Source organism: Bos grunniens, chromosome 18 (assembly GCF_055505025.1).
Source record: "Bos grunniens cultivar Pamir isolate PY7600 chromosome 18, Bosgru_T2T1.0, whole genome shotgun sequence".
Lineage (NCBI taxonomy): Eukaryota > Metazoa > Chordata > Mammalia > Artiodactyla > Bovidae > Bos > Bos grunniens.
Window position 1 is genome coordinate 51,069,751 of NC_141182.1, and position 23,500 is coordinate 51,093,250.

A 23,500-nucleotide genomic window follows, 5' to 3' on the forward strand; every position below is an offset into this window, starting at 1 on the left:
GGGTGAATATAATCACAGAGCTGCTGGTGACCATCTACAAAAGCAAACCTGCCAGAGACAGAAGGAAACCGGGAGACTGAGAACTGGAGAGAGACATGGCTGAGGCCATCACATGCCCACCTGGATCCAGGCCAGCCTGCAGCCAGTTTTCACTCAAGGGAGTCAAGACATTCTTCTTTTTGCTTAAGCAGTGGGCTTTCTGTCGCTTACAACCAAGAGTCCTGACTGATGGGTAAGAGGTCAGGGATTGGTGACTCCTTCACTCTCTTACCTATTTGCTCTGTAAGTTCAGGGGACCTGGCCCAGGGATCAAAATCTACAAAGAAAGAAGAGGCCTCCAGAAGCCTCACACTCTGGGCTATCTAGTGAGGGAGCCTAAAGCGGGGCTGGGATCGGAGGCCTCCAATGCTAGGCCAAGGCTTTATTTCTGACGGTCAAACAGTTCCTTAGGGACCCCTCCTCCTGCCCACCCCTTAAATGTTACTGTCCCTTCTCTTACGCTTGCCCTTTGTCCCCACCCTTCTATTCAATAGGGTGGGGAGAACAGATGGGCCTCTGGGAAGTCCAGAGCCCACTGAAAGGATATACCTGGCTTGTGCACACAAGTGTCTTTCCGAGGAGAGGGCCTGTGACTTTCTTTCCATTTGCAAAGCTGCCCCTGATCTCCTGAGCTTGCAAGGCTTCTCCATGCGCCCTCCAAGTGAGCCCTCTGGCCCTGCACTCTTAGGACAGTGTGTTGGGCCCTTCCTGGACGGTGCTCACTTGTTCTTCACTTTATCAATTTATTCTTACCACGTCCCAGAGGTTTAAGTGTTATTACAGTTTACAGAGGGGGAAGCTGAGGTACAGAGAGATTAAATGATGGCTTTCATACAAAAGGTTGTTGAGGAATGGCCATTCCGCTTCAGCATTTTCCCACTGTCTGATCTTGAGAAAGGCGCTTCTTTGGAGGCAGTTCCCTGGGATGGCTGAAAACTGGCAAAACCTCAATTGCAGCCCAGATCTGATGCTACTGAATATGTCTCCCATCTCCACAGCAACAACGCCCTGGTCCTGCCCCCAGTGCCGCCATGCCTCCTGAGGCCAGCTCCAAACAGGACCGGGTGGTTTCTGCCCAAAGTCCCACATCACTGTGGGGGCATGAGTGACCTTCAGGAGCCCCTGACAGAAACAGATGGGCCACTCACCCTCTGGAGTTCCTGGAGGGGCAAGCTCAGCCCCTGACACCCACTGATGGCAGCCCAGGTGGTAGAAGAAGATGCCGTCTTCATAGCACTTTTCCTCCTGGTAGTGGGTGTGCACGTTGCCCCCTGGGGAAGGAGGAGAGGGGCACAGCTGGCCAGCCTAGGGGAGGTGAGGGCGTCCATGCAGGGGGTCTCAGCTCAGACGCAGGCCCTTGGCAGGCGGGCGGGGACGGGGAGCCTCCTCACCATAGACCAGCATGTAGTTGCCCAGGACGCTGGCCGTGTGGAAGGCTCGCTCCCGTGGGCCGTGAAGTCCCTCCCGGCCCTTCAGGGTGGTCCACACGCGCCGATCCACATGGAAGAGCTCGGTGGAGTTCACCCGCACAGAGAATCTGTCGGGGGGTGTAGGAGAGGGGCTCAGGGCAGGAAGGGCCTCTCCCTCCTCTGGGCTCTTAGGAGTCATGATCCCCCAGGGTTGAGACTGGCTTTACTGGATATTTATCCTCTTGGAACTAGCAGCAACTCACAGGCAGGACCCAAGTCCGACAGATTTCTGGGTTCCCTGCATAATCTAGCCAGGGGTGGACACCAAGCAGAGGTGAGGTGGATGGATGGGCGAGTGGGCGTGCATGGGGAAGCATGTGACCAAGAGGTTGGATGACAAGAGTAGAGAATGGTGAGTGGGTGAGCAAATGAATGAGTGAAGGAGAAAGGAAGGGGTGGCTGAATGACCGCAGGAGTCTATCAGTGGGCGAAGACTGCTAGAGCCTAAAGGCCTGGGGTGTTGGCCCAGGCCCGGCTCTGCAAGGCGGGGGTGGAGGGCAGGTCACTCACCGGGCAGTGGAGGGCCGGTGTCCACCGTGAACCAGCAGGGCACGGGAGGGGGCATGGAACACCATGGAATGGCCGGTGGCGGCAGGGGGCCGCCCACCTGCTGGCATCACCTGCTCCCAATAGCCCCCACTGGTGCCGTCGAGGCGGAAACGGAAGAGGCCGGAGGAGAAGAGGTCGTGCTGGGTGCGGCCACCAGACACATAGAGCCACGTGTTGTCCACCAGGGCTGCTGCGTGACCTGCCAGGCCGGGCGGCCCCGAGGGACTGGAGGCAGGTGGTGCCAGAAGCTCCCAGCGGCCGCCACCCATCGGGCTAAAGGCCCAGATGTCGCTGGTGAGGGTGCCATCAGCCAGCTCACCGCCCATCAGCACCAGGGAGCCGGCCCAAGCCACAGCCACGTGGGAGTGACGGGCAGCCTGCGACGAAGAGACCAGGATGCAGAGATGGAGAGGGAAACAGGTGGTGCCACCCAGAAGGACAAGGACAGCCAGACACAGAAATGCCGAGACACAGCAGGACGGAGAGACAAGACAGAAGATGCGATAGAGGCAGAGAGAGAGACGGACACGTGCCAAGAGAGAAAAGAAGAGAGATCCCGAGAGACAGACACGTGTGAACACAAAGAGAGGTGTGGCAGAGAAACACAGGAAGAGAAGGAGCAGTCAGGGAGGAATGACAGAGACCAAGAGAGAGAGTCAGAGATACAACCCAGAGAGCGAGACACAGAGACCAAAAGAGCAGACGACTCAGAGTCAGAGACAAAAAACAGAAAGATGAACCGAGAGAGAGACAGGAGACACGCAGAGAGGTAAGATGCAGAAAGGAAGATAAAGGAAGAAGAGAGAAAAGCACAAGTGGGAGGGGCCGGTGACCCTGCATAAAGCTGCAGGGGCTGGGGGTGTGCGGGGTAACAGGGTCACTCTGGAGTGCCATCGACTCAGTGGGTGTAAGTTCGAGCCAATTTGGGGAGATAATGAAGGACAGGGAAGCCTGGCATGCTGCAGTCCCTGGGGTCGCAAAGAGTCAGACACGACTGTGCGACTGAACAACAGCAACCGGGATGCCCTGGCTGGCTCCGGCAGAGGGGACAGGCGCCCCTGGCGGGGCAGAGGTGGGGTCCGTACCGGGGCAGGGCTCAGGTCCCAGCGCTCCCAGGTGTTGGCAGAGAAGTTGTACAGGACGAGGTCCCCCAGCGCGCGGTTGAGGTCCTGGCCTATGGAGAGGAGGACAGTGTCAGGCCCTGGCCACAGGCTGCCAGGCCTCCAGACCCCAGACTCAGATCACATGCCATCTGCTCACCTCCAAAAACAGCCAGCAGCCCCAGTGGGGACAGGAAGGCCCCGGCTGCCCCGATACGGGCAGAGAAGGCGGGGTCCCCGGCACTCACGTTGTGCCACCAGCCAGCCCCCTGGTTCTCCCACAGGTGCAGGTCACAGGCGCGTCCCAGGAAACCAGGCTCACAGCGGCACGGTCCCAGGGGCTGGGGGCAAGGGGACACACAGGCAGGGACAGACAGACAGGCAAGGAACAGAGACAAAAGCCAGAGTGAGACAGGCGGAGCAGAAAGTGAAAAGGAAAGAGATGAACACGAAAGGGGAAGATGGAAAAACCGAGAGGCAAGGCGAGAGACAGGAGCAAGACAGGGCAGCAGACAGAGGAAGAGACGGACACAGAGACACAACCGGAGGGAGGCAGAGGAGTGGAGAGAAGTCAGACCAACAGAGAAAGGAAAAGGAAAAAGACCCAGAAAGAAAAACGAGGACAGACAGACAGACGGGTTGGAGAAAAAGAAGACGGCGGTGAGGTCAGGGTCGGCCTGGGCTGGAAGAACTCAAGTCCGGGGAGGTCAAGGCAGAGAGGGCTCAAGGCTGATCCAGTCCCAGAGCTGGACATGCACGGCTTAGGCCCCCGGTCAGTGGTCAAAGGTCAGAAATCATGGGATTTCCCTGGCAGCCTAGTGGTTAAGATTTCACCTTCCAATGCAGAGGTGCCTTGCAGCCAAAAAACCAAAACATGAAACAAGCAATATTGTAACAAATTCAATAAAGACTTGGAGTGGGGGGTGTCAGAAGTCACAGCTGGGGGCCCAAGCCAGACAGAGTGGAGGGGTGGGAAGGTGGAGTCGGGCCTGGCGAGAGGAAGGAAGCTGGGTTCACAGGTGACAGGTGGGTTACAGGTGAGGCTGGGAGTGGGTTCAAGCTGAGGAGGGGCCCCCTGGTGGAGTGGGATGGAGTCACAGGTGGGGAGTGGGGTGTGAACGGAGAGGGAAATTCTGTAGGACTGAGCAGGGTCCTGGGGTGGGGTGGGGGGGGGTGGCGGTCAGCGTCATGGGAGAGGGCAGGCTGGCAGGGGCTGTCTCAGGCAGGGGCAGGGTCAGAGCCAGGAGGTGGGGGTGGGAGGTGTGACCACAGGCCGGGGTCCAGGGGGACACGGGGGGACAGGCTCACCGAGGTGCAGGTGCCATGGCTGCCGCAGTAGGCTGAGCACTCCTGCAGGCTGCAGTCGGGGCCCCCCCAGCCCGGCTCGCAGACACACACCCCTGGGGGCTGGCACTGCCCATGGCTGCGGCAGCCACCCGGGCACAGGGAGAAGCGGAAGGAGGCGTTGAAGCCCAGCAGGTTGTAGTTGGCATCGCTGAAGAGGTGCAGCAGCATCTGTAGGCACGGGGTACGGGGCTCTGGGGTGGCACGGAGCGGGGTCTGCTCCTGCGCCCCCTACCCTGGGGCACCCCATCTCCTGTCTTTGTCTCTCTCCACCTTTCTTTGTCCCCGTATCCTTCCGATGGATGTCGAGTGCCCCGGCCTCGTGTTTCCCTCTGTGTGTCTACCCCCATGTCCTACGCACTCACTTGGCTCCTCCAGCCATGGCCCCGCAGCCCAGCCCCACCAACCTTGCCCGAGGAAGCCTCGATGGGCGGAGGCCGTGTGCTCCCACTCAGACTGGCCAGCAGGGGCCCTCGGGGGGAGTCACCGTCATACACGAACAGGTAGTCATAAGTGCATTCTGTGTCCAGGAAAAGGAAGTCCAGTAGGATCCGGTGCTGGGAGCTCGGGGCTGCACGGTGAGAACAGGGAGGCTGGGCTCAGACATGGACCTCCCCTTCCCACCTCCACGCAGCCCACCCACAAACACCAAGCCCTGCTCCTCACAATGCTAGGGCCCCGAGATGAGTCAGGCCTGGGCTTTGCCTTCAAGGGGCTCCCAGGCTCCCAGCCCAGGGAGGATGGGGCTGCAACAGCAAGAGGGACAGAAGCTCAAAGAAGAAAGGACAGTATCAGCCCTGGGAAGGGCTCCTAAGATCAGGCTGAACACCCGCTATCATTCAGAAATTCGGAAAATTGGAATGCAGAGAGGAACCCCATCCCAGTGGTCACAAAGAACTGCTCCCATTTATTCTTGAGCCTTGAACACGCCTAAGCCTGAAGGTCAGGGTCCACGCCCGAGCAGAGAGGCAAACTCCCAGATGGAAAAGGGCCTTTGTGGGTGTCTTGTGTTCCAAGCTCTAAGAGAAGAGGCCTATTTCTGCCCCCTGGGCAAGGACCGAAACTTGGTGCACCACAGCTCCTCTCTCCCTGACCCAGAGTCTCTTCTCTCTGTGTATTGTACTAGCCAAGGGCACAGCCTCTGAAGCCAGACTGTCTGGGCTCAAATCTTAGCTCTGCCACTTACTAGCCACTAGTTAAGTTGTGTGACGTCAGGCAAGTCACCAGACCTCTCTAGATCTGTTTCTTCATCTGTAAAATGGGGATGTGATCACTGTGGTCGATTCAAACTTCTTGCTCACTCCTCCCATTGAGAGATGAGGGCTGGACTTCGCCAGTGGTACAGTGGATAAGAATCCACCTGCCAATGCAGGGGACACAAGTTCAATCCCTGGTCTGGGAAGATTCCACGTGCTGCGGAGCAACTGAGACTGTGCTCTGGAGCCCGTGCTACACGACAAGTCACTGCAATGAGAAGCCCACATGTCATAACTAGAGAAGCCCCCACTTGCCGAAACTAGAGAAAGCCCATGCATAGCAACGAACACCCAGTGCAACCAATAAGTAAGTAAATTTTTTAAAATTAAAAGAGAGAGAGATAAGGGCTGATTCCTGACCCCTTGTATCTGGGAAGAGACTAGCTTGGCCAATACACAACAGCAGACCTGAGGCTCTGGGACTTTCAAGGCTAGATCAGAGGCAGCTGCCACTTTTACCTGGGCCTTGCAGAATACTCCTTCTCAGAACCCAGCTGTCATGCTATGAAAAGCCAGCATCACGTGGAGGAGCCATGTGTGGGTATCCCAGCTGTCATTCCCAGCTGAGCTGCCAGCTGCCATCAACTGCCTGCCCGTGAGGGAGCAGCCTGAGTGCCCAGCCCAGGGGACTGTTCAGATGACTGTGGCCACATGGGAGGCCGTAACGGATAAGGCGCCTTAAGTGCTGATGTATGATAGGGCCTCACACTTCATAATGCCACTACTCTTGGCAAAGTCACCATTCTTGCTATCTGGTTCCAGAAGGTTCTCTCACTCCATATCTCTCACTGGGGCTCAGGGTGGTCTTGTGGGCTGGGGCAACTAGGAGACCTGGGCTCCAGCCCTGCTCGGACCTGCTGGAGGACCAGCCCCCTTTCCCATGCTCCTCACTACACCCATCCATGCACTGGAGGCGCCCATCCACTCTCCACCAGCTCCTGGGGCTCTCGGGGCCTCAACTGCCTTGATGTAATTTGGGGATGATTCTCACCCACCAATGCTGGTGTGACGATCCCAGATGGTGACTTCAACATGCCAGCGCTGGCCTCCTTCCTCACCTCCTGTCTTCCCCTGACATGACTCCCTGAAGGATCCCCCTGGCTCCACCTCTGGTCCTCACCCTCCCCTGCTCAGAAGCCCTCGGTGATTCCCCACCATCTCCAGGAAAAAGTTTAGCTCCCTAACTGGGGGTTTGGAGTCTCAACCTGCCCCACATCTCCCCATGGCTTACAGTTTGATCAGGAGCTGGGCCTTTGCACAAACTCCTCTCTTTGTCTTGAGCACGTTCTCCCTTCCTGCCAGCACACTTCCTCCGCTTCTCCAGGAAGCCTTCCCCGATGCCCCCCGGCTGGGTGAGGGGTCCCTCCAGGTTCTGACTTTCCAATACAACCTCCATTTCTCTGGACCAGGACCATCTGTGTCCACGTCTGCCTCCCCTGCAACCGAGGAGGCCCACAGGACAGGGCCTGGGCCTGCTCATCTTGGGGGTCCCTCCCCGATTCTGCCCACCAGGGCCTGGTGCTGAGCAAGGGCTCAGGAAATACTGGATGAAGGAAGGAAGAAACACACCAGACAGAATACTGAAGCTGACACCTCCCCTGTTGGCTCTGGCCAGAGCCCCCAGGAACATCACAGAGACCTAGAACTGTGGTCTGGAGAATGCAGAAGAACCATTCAGCCAGGCCGGGCAACCAGACCTCCCAGAATCTTACCAGCCTCAACCACACTATAAAAGCTCTGTCCCTAGAATCACAACAAATACATCTTTGTCAAGTGTCTGCCGGGGGCCGCCGGCTCACCATCTGCCTTCCTGAAGTCCCTCCCTGAGTCCAAGTCCTTCTGCTTCCATCCAACAGAGGCCTAATCCCTAGACTATGCTGGACAGAGATCTGAGCCCAAATGCCCCTGCTTTTCAAAGGCTTAATGCCTCTTATTCATAAGGATGTTATGAATCCTTACGAGGAGCGGGCCCAACAATGTGTGAACATGGTAAAAAAAAAAAAAAAAGTAAGTGTATCATTTATTTCCTTTTTAATAGATGGGGGAACGTGTTGGTTCTTAGAGGTGATAGACACTGGGAAGCATAGGGCCTCAAGGAGGGATCCAGAAGTCTCCCAGACTCCTCCTGACCCCAACATCCAGCCAACCGCTCCCCAGGTCTCAGGGGTGAAATGTCACACGTCTCTCAGCATTCTCCATGCCTCTCCACCCACTTAGTTCCTACCCCAATTCAGAACTCATCCTTTCCCACAAGACAAGAACACCAAGTCTCCAGTTTGCCCCTCACCCAGCCTGACTGTGACACCTCACTCCTGCTCAAAATCCCCCTCTGGCCCCCCATCCATTCCCAGAGAAAAGTCAAGCTGCTCATTGTGACATTTAGGGCCTTTCCGCCCCTGTTTCTGGCCCCCTTTGCTCTTCCCAGCCAACAGTTTGGCCAGATCAGATGAGCTGAGACATGGCTCTGAGACCCACCAGTCCTCTCTTTTATTTTGCTGGCGGCACATGGGATCTTAGTTCTCCAACTAGGGATCGAACCCATGTGCCCTGCAGTAAAGACTTAACCGCTGGACCATGAGCAAAGCCCCACCAGCCCTTCTTTTGTCTTCATGAGGCTGTTTGCTTTTTTCACCTGGTATACTCCTAACCCTGAATATTCATTGGAAGGACTGATGCTGAAGTGGAAGCTCCAATACTTTGGCCACCAAGTCCGAAGAGCTGACTCACTGAAAAAGACCCTGATGCTGGGAAAGCTTCAGGGCAGGAGGAGACAGGGGTGACAGAGGATGAGATGGTTGGATGGCACCCACGGACTCAATGGACATGAGTCTGAGCAAACGCCAGGAGACAGTGATGGACAGGGAAGCCTGGCCTGCTGCAGTCCATGGGGTTGCGGAGAGTCAGACCAGACTTAGCGATTGAACAACACTCCAGTGCATGTTTCAGAACCCTGCTCAGTGGCTGCCCCTCTGTGACTCCCAGCAGAGTCTTTTCACTCCTCTAGGCCCGTCTACCCAACCAGGCACCTCCTTCCGTCTCAGCCCTGGGCACACTGGAGGATGAATGTCTGTGTCTAGCCTTACCATCCCCAACCAGGCTGGAGCTCTTCAAGGCCAGAGAATAATTTACATCCCCAGTGCATACACAAACTTCCCACTCTCTTCTCAACCCCTAGATGAGGATGGCCCCCACACTGGGGACAGACACACTCAACCCCAAGAAACGCGCTTCACCCATAGCCCACACAACAGCCATAGAGACCTTCTAAACCATAAACTGAATCATGACTTTCCCTGTTCAAAAACCTTCCATGGATGCCTCGTGTCCCCAAATAAAGACCAAGCTCCAAAGCCTGCAAAAGGAGGTCTGGCATGACCCCAGCCCTGTCACACCTCTGGTCTTTGCCCAGGATCTCCTCTGGGGGACTCCCACCTCTCCCTGGAGGCCAGCTCCTCATTTGCTGCCAAGGGAGGCCTTCCTGGACTTCTCTAGCCACTGCCTTAGATTGCTGCTTCACCTCCTTATTGTCCTCAGGGCACAGCTCAAAATCACCACATCCTAAACCTTCCGGTTCCTCCCAACCCTCCAGCCTCTGGCTCACTGTCTCCTTGGATTCTGTCCTAACACACAGATATTTTAAATAATCTGCCTGCAATGCAGGAGACCTGGGTTCAATCCCTGGGTTGGGAAGATTCCCCTGGAGAAGGGAACAGCTACCCACTGCAGTAGTCCTGCCTGGAGAATTCCACGGACAGAGGAGCCTGGCGGGCTACAGCCCATGGGGTCGCAAAGAGTAGGACATGACTGAGCAACACACACACAAAAGCATCATACACTCGTATTTCCGGGCCTTTGCGTGGGCTATTCTCCTTACCTGGAATGCCGTTTTGCTCTCTCCTACATTCACCTCTGGTCTCAGGCATAGCCCAGGCTAAATCAGATGCCATTTCTGAGGTTATCACTCCCTAGGGGTGGGTTTGTTTCCCCCACTAGACTGGGAGCCCAGAAGAGTAAAGTTGGGGCCTTTGCACAGGCTATTTCCTCTTCCTGGAATGCTTTTCTCCTCCTCCTGGCTGATTCCCATAGGTCTTTAGTCCTCAGCTCAGACATCTCCTCCTCCAGGAAGCCTTCTCTGCTCTCACTCACACCACAGGATCAGCCACCTCCTCTGGGCACCCCCAGGTCCGTGGGGTTCCCCATCAGAGCCCCGACCACTCCGGGTTGAACTATTAACATGTTTGTCTCCGCCACTAGATTCCAAGCCCCAAGTCATCACGGATTGCTGAGGCTTGTGGGTCTCTCTGCTGAATCCCAGTGGCAAAGACAATGCCTGGTACATGAATGACTGAAAAAATGCTTTTGTTGAAGTACTTTAAAAAGAACAACACTAATAATCCTAAGACCATTTATTGGATATTTATTATGTACCAGGCACAGTAAGTACCTGCTCTCATTTAATTGCAATAGCCCCAGGAGGTGAGTACTATTACTATCACCATGTGCAGGGAGGGAAAGCCAAATCTTAGAGAAAGGAAGCCACCTGCCTAAATTCACAAAGCTAGGAAGAAGCGGAACGCAAATTTGAAGCCGGGTGGCTGGGCTCAAAGCCTGAGTTTCCAACAACTTCTTTTTAAATGAAGATTAAAAAAAATTTTTTTAAATTTATTTTTACTTTTTTGGTCACATCCAGCGGCATGCAGGATCCTAGTCACCACTAGAGATGGAACTCAGGTCCCCTGCCCTGCAGTTGAAGCACTGAGTCTTCATTGCTGGACTGCCAGAGTAGTCCCTAAGTATCTAAGGATTACTCTGAACAGCCCACACTGATGCTGTGGCTTGTAATTGTCCATCTGAGGCTGGTTGCAACTCCCCGACCAGACTTCAAGGCCTTCCAAGGCAGGGCCCAGGTTGGCTGCATTTTAGAGCAAAGGGCCTGGACCCGTTCGTGGTCAGTGGATGAATGAGGGCACAAATGAATGAATTAGCGCACCAGCGGGTGTGTGACCCACGCGGCCCCACTCACCCTCGATGAGCCATTCGCAATTGCCATTGACGCTGTAGTTGCCCGCACCATCTGTCACGAAGCCTGGAGCCTCCCGCAGCACTTGCCGCTGCCCCTTGCAGTCCCCTGCCTGGGCTCCAGGAGACAGTGGCCCCAGCACGGCCAATGATACAGCCAGCGCCACAGCCAGAGCCCGACCCAGGGCCATCGCCGCCTCCTCCCGTACTGAGGGGTCGTAAAGCCCCGGAGAGGGCCTTCCACCCCGTTTGAAGCCCTGCAAATGCGACCTCTATGGATGGGACATGGCCTTGTAGACCAGCGGGGTCCAGGAGCCGCTGAGACAGCCGTTGTCGCCGGGCTCTGGAGATGGAGGGGTGGGCCCTACAGACCCATGGAAAACCCTGTAATGGGGGTCGTTATGGTCGGGGCAGACCCTTAGGGGCCATGGGAGTCTCTTGTAGACATGGGCCCCCATAGGCTAGCTGACCCCATAAACGATGTCCAGCAGTTACAGTCGCGGGCCGCTGCAGGCCGAAACGGACCTTATAGACCACTCGGGTCCCCAGTGGGCGAAGAGGTGTACAGTTCGGCGGGGGCCTACATCAAGGATGCGGGCACGTCCTGGACCGGAGGGTCCTCCGGGAGAGAACCCTCCAGCCAGGGGCGGGGCGCGAGCGGCTGCCCCGGGGCAGAGTCAGTCTTCAGGGGCTCAGGCCTGGACCCCATAGACGAACTCGCTTGCTCACCCACCCGCGACTCCCGTCCGAGCCGGATGAGCCAGATCAGAGAGACGAGGGGACACTCGGGCGAGAGCGGCCACGGGAAGAACGCGGGGAGGACGAGAGGGAGGGGGCCTAGCAGCCGCTGTGGGATAAAAAATAAAGAGGAGGCGAGAAGTTGCAGAGACGCAGGTCAGAGCGGCCCTGGGAGGACTGCAGAGCACCCAACCCCACCCCTCCACAAAGGGAGACTTCCGGAAACTTCCCCGCCCATTTGTTCCTAGACGCAGGCGCAGCAGTGACCGCCTCGGCCGGTGAAGTGAGAATTACACATGCGCGGTGCTCAAATCTTAATCCGAACTCCTGGTGCAGGTGGCTGAGCAAAGCATCGGCCACTGGAGGGCGCTTCTACCTATAACTGGGGCAGAGATGGTAAAAAGAAAGCTGTACAGTAAGAGGACTCTGCTAGATGATGATTCATACCTTCAGGGCTCTCCGATTATGGGTCAACAAAAGGTCAGGTTATGCAGGTCCCTCACAAGATGCCATTTCACAGTTGGGCACACTGAGGTCCCGAGCCTGGAACGGTTCGTGTTCAGCCCAGTCTCTGAGCACTATCAAGATGTAAAAGAGTCCATCTTAAAGATAAAAACTCAACGAATCTTTATTTTGGCAAGAAGGGGGAAAAGTCTTTCTGCCAAGGACCTGAGGGAGGGCCTCCGGGATGGAGATAGGGTGGGCAGAGTACGGGTCCGAGGTCACAGAGATCCAGGGGAAGGTTTCAGAGTCGAGAGTAGCTTCACAATATCTGTCCTGGGAGCAGTGGCTCGGGGTCGCGGATTCCTGGAGAGCCTCAGGCAGGGTCCCGGCGATCGTCACTGGTGTTCCGGGTCCGGCGGGGTCAGAGGTCTCGGAGGGGGCCAGGGGGCCGGAGGTCACGGAACAGCGGGAGCCCAGAATCCGGTGCCGCTCGGGGCAGGGGCTGAGGGAGGGGACGGGGAGAGCGGCTCCCGCGGGACCGTTTGGCACAAAAGTCAAAGGGGGACTGGGAGGGAGCGGGACACTACGCACCCCTACCTGGGCACGCGGGGGGGGGGAGGTTTGGCAAGGCCGGGAATGGCAGAGCCCTGGGGCCGGGTTAGAGAGGGGATCTGGAGCCCGGCCGGGGCCCGGCGCGCGGCCCATGGGGCAGGGGTGCTCAGACCGGGGGTGCGGTGCCCCCGGCCGTGTGCATGCTGAAGTACTCGGTGAAGCCGGTGTGCGGCGCCGCTGTCTGGGGCACGAGCGGCTGGTAGGGCGGCGTCGGGCCATCCCAGCTTGGGTCGGCCGCCTTGGGGAACCGAGAGGAAGGGGGCGGGGAGGCCGCGCCCGGCTCGGCCATGGTCACCACGCGGCCCCTCGGGGCCACCGCCGCCGCCACCGCTGTCTCCTCCACCTGCTTCCCGGCCTGGGAGGGGGGTCAGGATCAGATGCCGTCCTGGACCCACGGAGGGGCAGATGCAGCCCCGAAGGCCCGTCCCCCTCCCCGCGATGATCCCCCCTCCCGAGGTGTGGGCGCAGGGGTCAGTCAGGGGCGCCTGGGCAGTGGGGCCAGGTACTCAAGCGGGGGCGTCGGGGTGCGCCGGGCGAACTCCGGCGGTGGCCGGGGAGGTGGGGGAGAACCGCGGAAGGCCAGCGGCGGCGGGGGCACCGCGCGGGGTGTCTGAGGGGGCGTACGCAACAGCGCCAGGACCCAGTCTGGCAAGGTGGGCGCGGGCGCCGGGGGTCGGTCGCGGCGCGGCGTGGGGGCGCGGGGGTTGCGAAAGGCAGGGGGTGGGCTCAGGCGCCTGGGCGTGGAGGGCGGTGGAGGGGCCGGGAGCGGGGTCAGGTACTCCAGGGGCGGCGCCAGCAGCTCCTCGGGCGCCGGGGGCGCGGGGCTTACGCAGGAGGCGGGCGGGGGTATGGAGAAGAGCTCCGTGAAGTTGGGCACCGAGTCGCTGATGAACGTCACGTTCCCATAGACGTGCTGCGGGAAGGCCTTGTCTGCGGACTGGCTGCCTCCGGGGCCTGGGGCTCCGGCCGAGGCGATCTGCGACGTGCGCACGTGGTATGGGAAGTTCTTGTTGGCCGCCGAAGGGCGTGTCATGATCTGGGGTGAAAGGCAGGCGCAGGTTGGAGAAGGGCTGTCCAGGCCTCAGGCTGCCTTCATAAACAGGAGCCCTAAGGATTCTCCTGTTCACTCGATACCCCCGCTTCTCTGAAACCCTTGAACTGGATGTGGCACCTCCTCTGGGCTCTCACAAAGTCCTGAGCTCTAACTTTCAGTCCGTCACTACTCTGCAGGCGCTTTCTCAGTCAAAGCCCTGAGCTCCCAGTTATCACTGAATGGTTAAGCTGCAGCATCCTATGATATCTAGTAGGATGTGGGTGTACTAAGTCGCTTCAGTCGTGTCCAACTCTCTTCAACTCCATGGACTGTAGCCTGCCAGGCTCCTCTGTCCATGGGATTCTCCAGGCAAGACTACTGGAGTGGGTTGCTGTGCCCTCCTCCAGGGGATCTTCCCCACTCAGAGACTGAACCTGGATCTCTTAGGTCTCCTGCATTGGCAGGCAAGTTCTTTACCACTAGCACCGCCTGGGAAGCCCATCTAGTACAATAGTTACTAGCTATCTGTGGCTATTTAAATTTAAAATAACCAAAATTAAACTAAAACTTTAATTTCTCAGTCACACTGGCCACATTTAAGTGTTCAGTAGCCACATGGGGTTAGTAGCTATTGTATGGGACAGCACAGATGGTAAAATATTTTCATAAACAGAAAATTCAATTGGAGAGCAACTGACAGACTCTAGAAAGTTAGCTCCTTGATGGCAGGTACTTGATGGTTCTTTTCCCTGCTGAATCCCCAACATCTTCTAGAACAGTGCCTGACACATATAAGCTCTCAATAAATAATGGTTGAATGTAGACATGTCTCCGGATTAGCTGGGAGGCCACAAGGGCAGGGACTGGGGTGACCCTAGCACTGCACATAGGAGCCCAGCTCAGTCCCTCCAAGGTTGTTGCTGAATAAGTGAACAAGGAGCTGAAACCAGAGCGATGGAATGCCTGCTGGTGGTGGAGCTGTTCTGAGCCAATGTGAGTGTTTTTAGGAAGGAACCTGGGCGAAGGTGAAGTATAGTAGAAAGGTTACTGTGTTCTGAGCCTGCACCCCACCTCCTGGCCCCACAGTTCACTGAGTATAGGACCTGCGGCATGCTGCTTACACTCCCAGAGCCTCACTGCACAAAAGGAGTTGCAGTGCCTACGTGGAGATGAAAAGAGGGTGGAAATGAAAACCGCTGGTGCAGACTCTGGTACATGGTGTGTGCGTGTGTGCTAAATTGTGTCTGACTCTGTGCGACTCTATGAACTGCAGCCTGCCAGTCTCTATCCATGGGATTCTCCAGGCAAGAGTACTAGAGTGGGTTGCCATGCCCACCCCCAGGGGATCTTCCCAACCCAGGGATCAAACCTGCATCTCTTAGATCTCCTGCATTGGCAGGCAGGTTCTTTACTGCTAGCACCACCTGGGAAGCCCTGGCACATGGTGGGTTCTTAGCATTTCGCCTCTCTCTGTCCCTCTGTGACTTCCTGCAGAGCCTCAGGAGGAATCATCCCAGGAAAGTGAGTCTGTACCTAAGTCGGGTTCCAGGGTAGAACATGGGGAACCTGGCCCCCTCTCTCAGTGGCTGAGTATATTCCCAACAAAGAATACATGGTGGACCCATCAAGTCAGGAGCTGGGACCCTCAGCAATGCCTATTTTCCTGTCTGGTTCCCACTTATGCCAGATCTTAGAACCCCACCACCCCCACCAATGGCCACGGAGCCTGGCAGGTCACTTCCCCTCTCTGGGCGTTAGCTTCCCCTCTCTGTTTGCCCTGGGGTTGCTCTGCCAAGTAAACAAGACAGCAGAAATAAAGGCATATGGGTGTTCCCAGCATGAAACAGGGTGGTTTGAGAAAGGTGCCCACTGAATGGTTGATGGATGGATGGAAGAATGAATGAACAGAAGGACTGGACTGTCTCCCAGAAAGCCAGATAGGATGTAAACCAGAGCAAAGAAGAGAGTTGGTGTTAGTAACCCCTGCTGCCATTCAGATCTAGGCCCCCTGGAGCCCCAGCCTGACCCACCCCAGTGGCTTCGTCCTGTGATGGAGTGGCAGAGATGGGAGAATGTGAAGGGTAGCGGGAGAGTAGAGACCAAGGGGCTTAGGGAAGGCTGTGGAGATACAGAAGGGGAAAGTGAGAGTCCGGGGACCCAGGGTCAGGATGGAAATGGGGATGGGGGCAAAGAAAGAGAGTAGGGCTGGGGGAAGAGCCCAGGACACAAAAGTAGGAGAGAGGAATAGAAGAGGGTGGACTCTGGGGGATACAGTGGAACAGCCTGCAAAGACCCAGCAGGCTCTCAATAAGCATGTGTTGAATGCCTAAAGGATGAATTGAAGGAAATGGATCAAGCACTCAGAACAGAAATTCAGGCAGCTCAGGGGTGGATGGCCTCATGCATCCTCCACCCACTGGTTTCCCACTGCCTCCCACCCTGGATGCCCAGCCTCACCAGGAACACGCCGTGGGCATATAGATGGATCCCCAACTGGATTCCATTGACAATCTTCTCCCGGGCCCACTTGGGGATCCCGAAGTTGGCGATCAGGGCCATGACCGGAACTGCAAAGAACCTGAAGGGGAGGCAGTGGGTCTGTAGAGACACCATCCCTGCCTTCCACCCCACCCCATGGCCCCAAATCCCCTGCTATGCACACACACACACACACACACACGCCCCAAGTGGGTCCCAAATTGGAGGGAAGCCAGTGTGACCTTCAGAGCCAGAGGTTAAAAGGAGACAGGAATCCCACTGGCCTGGGAAATGTGGTGAGGGGGGTGGGCAAGCAGTAGGTTGAATTTAACTCAGTTCTAACCCCACCCCAAATTCTGGCACCTGATAGGAAATCAAAGATGTTTGATGACTGAATTAACATACGATAATAATAATTAAGGAATTGCTGCATGCCAGACCTGTTACTAAGCATTTCATGAATACACACTCATGTAACTCTCACAGTGACTCTATGAGGCAGGTACAATTTCCATCCCTATTAAACAGGTGTGGAAACTGAGGCAGAGAGAATTTAATTGATGTGTGTAATGTCACACAATTTACAAGCTTTAGAAAGTGAAGTAAAAGTGTTAGTCACTCAGTCATGTCCAACTCTTTGCAACCCCATGGACTGTAGCCTGCCAGGCAAGAATACTGGAGTGGAAAAAAAAAATAATAATAATATTGGAATGGGTTTCCATTCCCTTCTCCAGGGGAATCTTCCCAAACCAGGGATCAAACCCAGATCTCCTGCTGCATTGCAGGCAGATTCTTTACCATCTGAGCCACCAGGGAACCCCCACAAGCTTTAGAACTGGGATCTAAATCCAGGTAATCTGGCTTAGAATCCACCTACTTGGGACTTCCCTGGTGGTCCGGTGGCTAAGACTCCACACTCCCAATCCTGAGTTTGACCCCCAGTCAGGAAACTAGGTCCCACGTGCTGCAATTAAGAGTTCACATGCCGCAACTAATGATCCCACATGCCTCAACTAAGACCCAGCGCAACCAAATATATAAGTAAATAAATATTTAAAATGCATATATGAGAAAGTAAATCATTTAAAAGAATCCACCTACTTTACTGCTGTGTGTGTGTGCTAAGTTGTTTCAGTTGTGTCCGACTCTGCAACCTTCTGGACTGTGTAGCCCACCAGGCTCTTTTGTCCATGGGATTCTCCAGGCAAGAATACTGGAGTGGGTTGCCATTTCCTCCTCCAGGGGAATCTTCCCCACCCAGGGATCAAACCCATGTCTCTTACATCTCCTGCATTGGCAGGCGAGCTCTTTACCACTTGCACCACCTGGGAAGCCCATAACTTTGCTGCTGCTGCTGCTGCTAAGTCACTTCAGTCGTGTCCGACTCTGTGCGACCCCATAGACAGCAGCCCACCAGGCTCCGCCATCCCTGGGATTCTCCAGGCAAGAACACTGGAGTGGGTTGCCATTTCCTTCTCCAATGCATGAAAGTGAAAGTGAAAGTGAAGCCACTCAGTCGTGTCCGACTCTTAGTGACCCCATGGACTGCAGCCTACCAGGCTCCTCCAACCATGGGATTTTCCAGGCAAGAGTACTGGAGTGGGGTGCCATTGCCTTCTCTGAACTTTACTGCTACGCTATGTTAATGAAAAGAATCACAACTACTTTTTGTTGGACATTTACTATGTGCCACACTCAAAGCCCTTATCTGTTGCCCTATACAACTCTCAAGACACCCATTTGCAGGAGATACTCTAGACAATCCCTCTTTCTGGGTAGGCAACCTGAGGCTTTTATAGTTTTTTTCACTTTGGGAAAGGAATCGTTTCCAGGTTACACAGTGAGTAAGTGGCAGACTCTGGTGACAGCTGCCTAACTTAAAGTCCATCTGCCTCCCAGAAGAGGGTCTGAGTTGAAGACAGCCATTTCTGGGGAGCCGGGGAAGGCATGGACAGGTTGGGGGCCCAGCACATCTCACCAGAGGGTGTAGGCAGCAAAGAAGGGCACGTAAAAGGGCTGCTTCTCCGGGAAATGGCGCAAGGAGACGAGCACAGCATAGGAGAACCACACGTAGGCCGCCACCTGCAGCCCAATGAGCCCGTAGCCCGCTGGCGACTCATAGGTGTACAGGACCTGGCCCGGGTCAAAGAACTGGACCCAAGGGAGAGGGTCAGTCACAGCCCTGGCCTTTGGCCCTCCTCACAGGGACCCCAGACCCCACCCTCAAATACCCTCAAAGGGCTCAGAGGTACTTGATCAAGACAGAAGCAGTAGGAGAATGAGAGATGGGGATGAAAGGATAGACACAGAGAGAGAGTAAAAAGATAGAAACTATCCCTGCTACCATGGCCCAGCACAGAGCTGAACACCACCAAGTGTAAGTTTTTCTGTTTGCACCGAGTTGATAAAGCAGGTCTTATTTTCACCCCATTTTACAGAAGGGGGAAACTGAGGCTAAGCAGGAAGCCTTTCGGCCAAAGTCAAGGTGATATATAAAGCCTTAGAGAAGTCCCCTGGGGTAGGTAAAACCCTCCTCATTTTACAAAAGAAGAAGCAGATTTGGGGGTGGGGTGGGCATCAGTCAAGGTCAACCAGCTGGGAAATGGGAGAGCCAGAGTGGACTCCAGGTCTGTGTGACTCCTGAACTTAGTCACGACACTGAGCATGAAATGTGACAGACAGCGAGAGACAGAGGAGGAGAGCCACGTAGAGAGACGGGAATGCACTTAGGGAGACAGATGGAAAGGCGGAAAACCACCGAGTGGGAGAGAGAGCCAGGAAGAACACTAGCAGACAGGTAGAAGAGGCCACTAAAAGCTTTGCGGGTAGGGAGGACGGAGCAAAGCCTGAGCTTTTAGGGGGACTCACCTCGGCCTCGTAGATGAGCAGCGCCACGTGTGTGAGGGTGTACAGGGTCATGTAGACAGACAACTTCACCGAGCCTGAGTGGCTGATGCGGCCCCTGGCGACAGGCCGTGAGGGGAGACAGCAGGGGTGGGGGCCGTCAGAGAGGAGGGGGTGGCCACCCCCTCCCCAAACCCAATCTCTGCCCTGCCCCCCTGCCCAGCCACCCTATCCCTGCTGTGCTCCCTCTCGCCCCAGCATGGGCACCGTGTCACCGTGAATCCCTTCCCCAGAAGGATCAGCATCAGCAGGAAGATGAGGAAGCTGGAGGAGAAGAGCAGCTTGGCTGGTAGAAGGAGGAGAGGGCAGCTCAGACGCGGGCTCCGCCGGGGGAGGAGCCCCACACCCTCCCGGGCCCACTTCTTTCTCACCCAGGATCTTCAGACTCTCGTTGCCAATGCCATCCGTGGCATACTGGCCCCAGTAGATGCAGAAAAATAGGAGGCTCAGGACTGAGGGGAGGACAGGCAGTGAGAGGAAAGGACAGACACCGGCTTTAGAGCATCACTCTTCCCTAGCACTGTGATCCAGATGACCAGAGCCCTTCGTTCATCCCTATCAGGATTTAGACTCTACTCCTGCTGACTTCCTGGGATGCTCTGAAGTCCAGACCCCCAGCCCCTCCTCCCTCAGACCCAGGAGTCCAGATCCCCAGCCCCCCTCCCTCAGACCTAAGAATCCAGGCCCCCAGCCCTTCCTTTCTTAGGCCTAAGTATCTGAGCCCTAAGCTCCTCCTCTCATAGAACTCAAAAGTTAAGATACTCTAAACCTCACCCTCCATTCCTGCTGCAGCCATGAACATTTTATAAGTCGTGTGAAGCAACTGACGACCTTTCAGCAAATCTAGGAGGAGGATAAGGGAAGGCTGTACACAGACAGATTGGCTGCCCTCCAACCTTGTCCCCCCTCCCCCATCTTCCCTCTCCCCCCTCGCTCCGCCCCTGCCATGGGCTGGACTCACATCCAAAGTAACAGGAGAGGAGGAAGATGAGGATGAAGATGAGGAGGAAAGTCACATCGGTCTCCAGGATCCCTGCCAATTTGGCAGAAGGAAACCCTGCAGTCAGGAGGGGTCTTCCCTCAACAGGCTCCCAGTTCTAGGTTCCCACTGAGATGCTGGGTCCCCAGGTGCTCACCAAATTCATCAGCAGAGAAATGCCGCGTCCAGAAGGACTTGCCGTTGGTGAGGACCATCTCATACTCCAGCTGCAGCCCATCTCCCTGTGGGGAGTGTGGTGGCCTAAGGAAGGGGGGCAGGGGTAGCCCTGGGCAGGGAAGGGGTTGGCAAGAAGGCAAGGAGGAGAAGGCCCCAGTCACTTACACCACACTTGCTGAGCGCGATGTACCACCACCTTTCACGCACGGAGCGGAAGCTGCGGCCACTGGAGCAGCTCAGGTAGCGAGTTCCCTCCTCTGACACCACCTGGGGAGGAGCGCAAAGGCTGAAGCCTGCCTGGACCTGGGCTTTCAGCACCTGCCCATTCCCCCAGGCCGGGCCCATACCTGACAGCCTGACCAGGCATACTGGGTAGTGAGGTTGATGACCTGGTTGTTCTCTGGCCTGATCACTGACTCCTTAGCCAGGCAGTCCTAGGCAAGGACAGGGATGTGGTCACTCCTTGGCGAGCTTCAACCTTGTCCCCCCACCACCTTCCTCACAGACTTCACCTTGTCCCCTGCCTTGTACACGGCTGGCCACTGGGATGGGTCGTCGAAATAGAGGAGGATGTTCTGACAGCACTTGGCCTGCAGACCCAGAGATGTGGGGAGTTGGGGAGCTGGGGTAGCCCTTGCCTTGGGAGGCCAAGGGGGTGTCCAGCCTCAGCATGGTGAGTGATTGGGGAAGGCTCACCTCAGGGTATCGGAAACGGAAGTCTAGTCGGCCATAATCCGAGAGGAAGCAAAATCTCGTCAGGAACACCCAGTCCTGGAAAAGGGGCCCACTCAGACTTTCTTCTGAGCCCCTTGAGAACTCTCCTTGACTCCATAGTCCCCCCCTCAACTTTTCCTCCCTACCCTGGAGTTCCTGGTTTCCTAAGAAACATAAAGGGGACCAGGTCACCTCCAAAATTCTTCTGTTATCCTTTCACCTTGGTTCCAGGATTCCTGCTTCGGATGTCCCCCAAGTTTCTTCCCCTCCTTTCAAACACTTCTCCCATTTCTCAGGTGCCAGAGAAAGCCTGGAGGGCCAGATCCCCATCCTGGACATCTTTTGTCACAGACACACACACACTGGACATCTTTTGTCACAGACACACACACACACTGGACATCTTTTGTCACAGACACACACACACTGGACATCTTTTGTCACAGACACACACACACAGGACATCTTTTGTCACAGACACACACAGACACACACACACACACACACACACACAGGTCCCAGAACCCATCAGATGCTGGGGAGTATTCCAAATAGCCCCCTCTGGGTCCTGAGCAGGAGAGTGAACTCAGGCTCTCTTGCAGTGAAAAGTGCTGTCCCTTCAGCACCACCTCGGCGTCCCCCACCCCCACCCCAAACTCTGACTCTCCCAACCCCGCCCCGCTCCTCGCCCAACTCTGACCTCAATGTCCCTCCTACAATCCCCGAGGCTCCTCTCTACCCTCGGGGCCCCCTCAGCCTCAACCCAGACCCAGTCCCTCATCGCCCCTGGCCCCAAGCCCCCAGGCTCTCAGGGACCTTCCGGGAGAGGCGGCAGGGGGCGGGGCGGCACCTTCCCCCTTCTCTCCCTCTGGTCCCTCGGGGGCCCGGCGGGTGGCAGGGGAGGGCCGGGCGCGCTCACCTCCTTGGAGCTGAGGTTGCCCCGCACGTACTTAGCCCGGGCGCGGGGGGGCAGCGGCAGCATTAGGAGCAGCAGCGGCGGCAGCAGGCGGCGCAGAGCGGGCGCGCGCGGGGGCTCCATTCCACCCGCTCCGGCCCCGGCCCTGGCCCGGGTTCCGCTCCGGCTCCCACTCCGGCCCGGCGACGGCGGCGAGAGCGCGCGGGCCGGCTGGCGCGCGGCCCCGATTAAAGGGGCCGCTGGGCACCGCGCTCCCTGCCTTCTCCTCCGGGATGACCCAGCCTGGCCCCTATCCAACCGCCGTGGGAAGGTCCGCCCCTTTCCCATCCGCACCACACCTCTCCAGCCCCAGTACTCCCCTTGGGTAGTCTCCTTGATACCTCAGGCTCCTGGTGTCCTAAAATGAACTCCAATGCACTCCCCCAAGTCGAGCATCCTCCTCCAGGCTGCCATCTCAGGATGACCCACAACCCCCAGGCCCCAGCTCTGTTCTGACCTCCCCTCAGTTTAGCTCCCAAATAGCTCTTTGATTACCCATCCCCGCCCCCATGACAGCCAACACCAGCTGTGGCCACTCCACATCCCATGCACCCTGTGAAGTTCCTACAGAAACACAGAGGCAGAGTGGGTAAACCACCAGTTCTGGGTCACACAACTCCGAGGTGGTAAAGAGCCCTCAGCCACAAACGCTACAGCCTGACCCTGTCCTGTCACTGCTTACCAGGGTGTGAAAATCAGTTGCCATGAGGCAGAGGGGGTGGTGTTACAAGAAACCCACAAGCAGACTCTGAAATCAATTGCTTGGGTTCAAATCCCAGCATTGCCATAAGCTTCCTAAAAGACCTCAACTGAGTCACACCTGTGGGATCTCCCAGCCAGTCCCCTACACCCTGGCACTGACTTTACGGTTTCCCTGTGGGCAATGGGGAGCCTTGGAAAAGCTTTACAGAGTACAGTCCAAGCCCCTCCGCTTCATTTTCCCAATCAGATTCCAACACATGTTTAGCTTCATCCCTCCCCCTCCACTGAAGAAAATTTGCTGCTCCTCAAAATACCATTTTAAAAAAATTTCCAAGTCAAGAGGCCAAGCAGGGAACATAAGCAGGTGAAATGCAGAGTGTTGACCCCACAAAAAAGGAGCCTCTGCAACTTAGCTTCAGCCAGTTTTTGACAGGAAGGAGAGTAAGTCTGATATGCCAGTTTCTCTGCTTTCATTCTGGGTTTTTTTTTTTTTTTTGAGAGAGAAGCCAGAAAAAATTTTTTTTAAAAAGCTGATTTGTAACAGTAGATAATTGATTCAAAAATGTTAAATATATTGTAGACCAAAGAAAAAAGTCTGCCACTATACCCAGGCTTCATCTGTCATTCCTGCCCTGATCCTGCCCACACACTGTTCTTCTGCCCACCAGACCAGAAGCCTCTCATACGCAGAGCCCAGATGTGACTCATGCTAAGTCCCAGCATGGTCTAGGGATACAGGCAGAATGGGCCTTACACGTGCTGGTCCATAGAGGAGCATTTCTAGATTGCCTGGAATGTTCTGTTTCTCCTCTACTAGCAAATTTTTACCGAACTTGAAAAATACAAGGGTCTTTTGTCAACTCCTCGTCAGCAGAGTAGAGTCATCACTCCCTCCTTGGACTCCCCAGCCCCTGGACTTCTCTTTCAGATGCCACAAGGACTGAAACTGTGTTCACCACTGTACTGGGAGTCCCCTGGAGGCACAGCC

The 23,500-nt window shown here is 56.1% G+C and overlaps 2 protein-coding genes across 7 annotated transcripts in view; both read right to left on the reverse strand.

The window, feature by feature from the left end:
• Positions 1 to 11,642, reverse strand: part of MEGF8 (multiple EGF like domains 8) — a 40,843-nt gene extending 29,201 nt beyond the window's left edge. The window contains exons 1-8 of one of the 2 annotated variants that reach the window (XM_086352718.1): positions 10,781 to 11,642; positions 4,909 to 5,072; positions 4,466 to 4,672; positions 3,318 to 3,498; positions 3,143 to 3,231; positions 2,019 to 2,434; positions 1,431 to 1,576; positions 1,188 to 1,310 (exon numbers count right to left, since the gene is read on the reverse strand). In XM_086352718.1, coding sequence (XP_086208844.1) covers positions 1,188 to 1,310; positions 1,431 to 1,576; positions 2,019 to 2,434; positions 3,143 to 3,231; positions 3,318 to 3,498; positions 4,466 to 4,672; positions 4,909 to 5,072; positions 10,781 to 10,967 — 1,513 coding nt within the window. In that variant the 5' untranslated portion in view covers positions 10,968 to 11,642. Of the gene's footprint in view, positions 1 to 1,187; positions 1,345 to 1,430; positions 1,577 to 2,018; positions 2,435 to 3,142; positions 3,232 to 3,317; positions 3,499 to 4,465; positions 4,673 to 4,908; positions 5,073 to 10,780 lie in introns of those variants that run through there. The other variant, XM_086352719.1, reaches the window with a different exon arrangement.
• A 475-nt stretch (positions 11,643 to 12,117) lies between these two features.
• TMEM145 (transmembrane protein 145) lies at positions 12,118 to 22,117 on the reverse strand. 5 transcript variants are annotated; one of them, XM_086352731.1, is made up of 15 exons: positions 21,775 to 22,104; positions 20,838 to 20,912; positions 20,654 to 20,731; positions 20,489 to 20,575; positions 20,307 to 20,408; positions 20,122 to 20,206; positions 19,947 to 20,018; positions 19,760 to 19,828; positions 19,357 to 19,437; positions 19,193 to 19,271; positions 18,950 to 19,043; positions 18,060 to 18,232; positions 16,061 to 16,181; positions 13,400 to 13,606; positions 12,118 to 12,460 (listed from the first exon to the last, which is right to left on the reverse strand). In XM_086352731.1, the coding sequence occupies exons 1-15, from the start codon at positions 22,096 to 22,098 to the stop codon at positions 12,380 to 12,382; spliced, it is 1,728 nt and encodes a 575-aa protein (XP_086208857.1). In that variant the 5' UTR covers positions 22,099 to 22,104; the 3' UTR covers positions 12,118 to 12,379. The 5 variants fall into 5 exon arrangements, with proteins under 5 accessions (XP_086208857.1, XP_086208855.1, XP_086208854.1 ...); XM_086352729.1 differs by having other exon boundaries at positions 12,118 to 12,925; XM_086352728.1 differs by having other exon boundaries at positions 12,118 to 13,606; positions 21,775 to 22,117.
• Between the last annotated feature and the right edge of the window lie 1,383 nt (positions 22,118 to 23,500).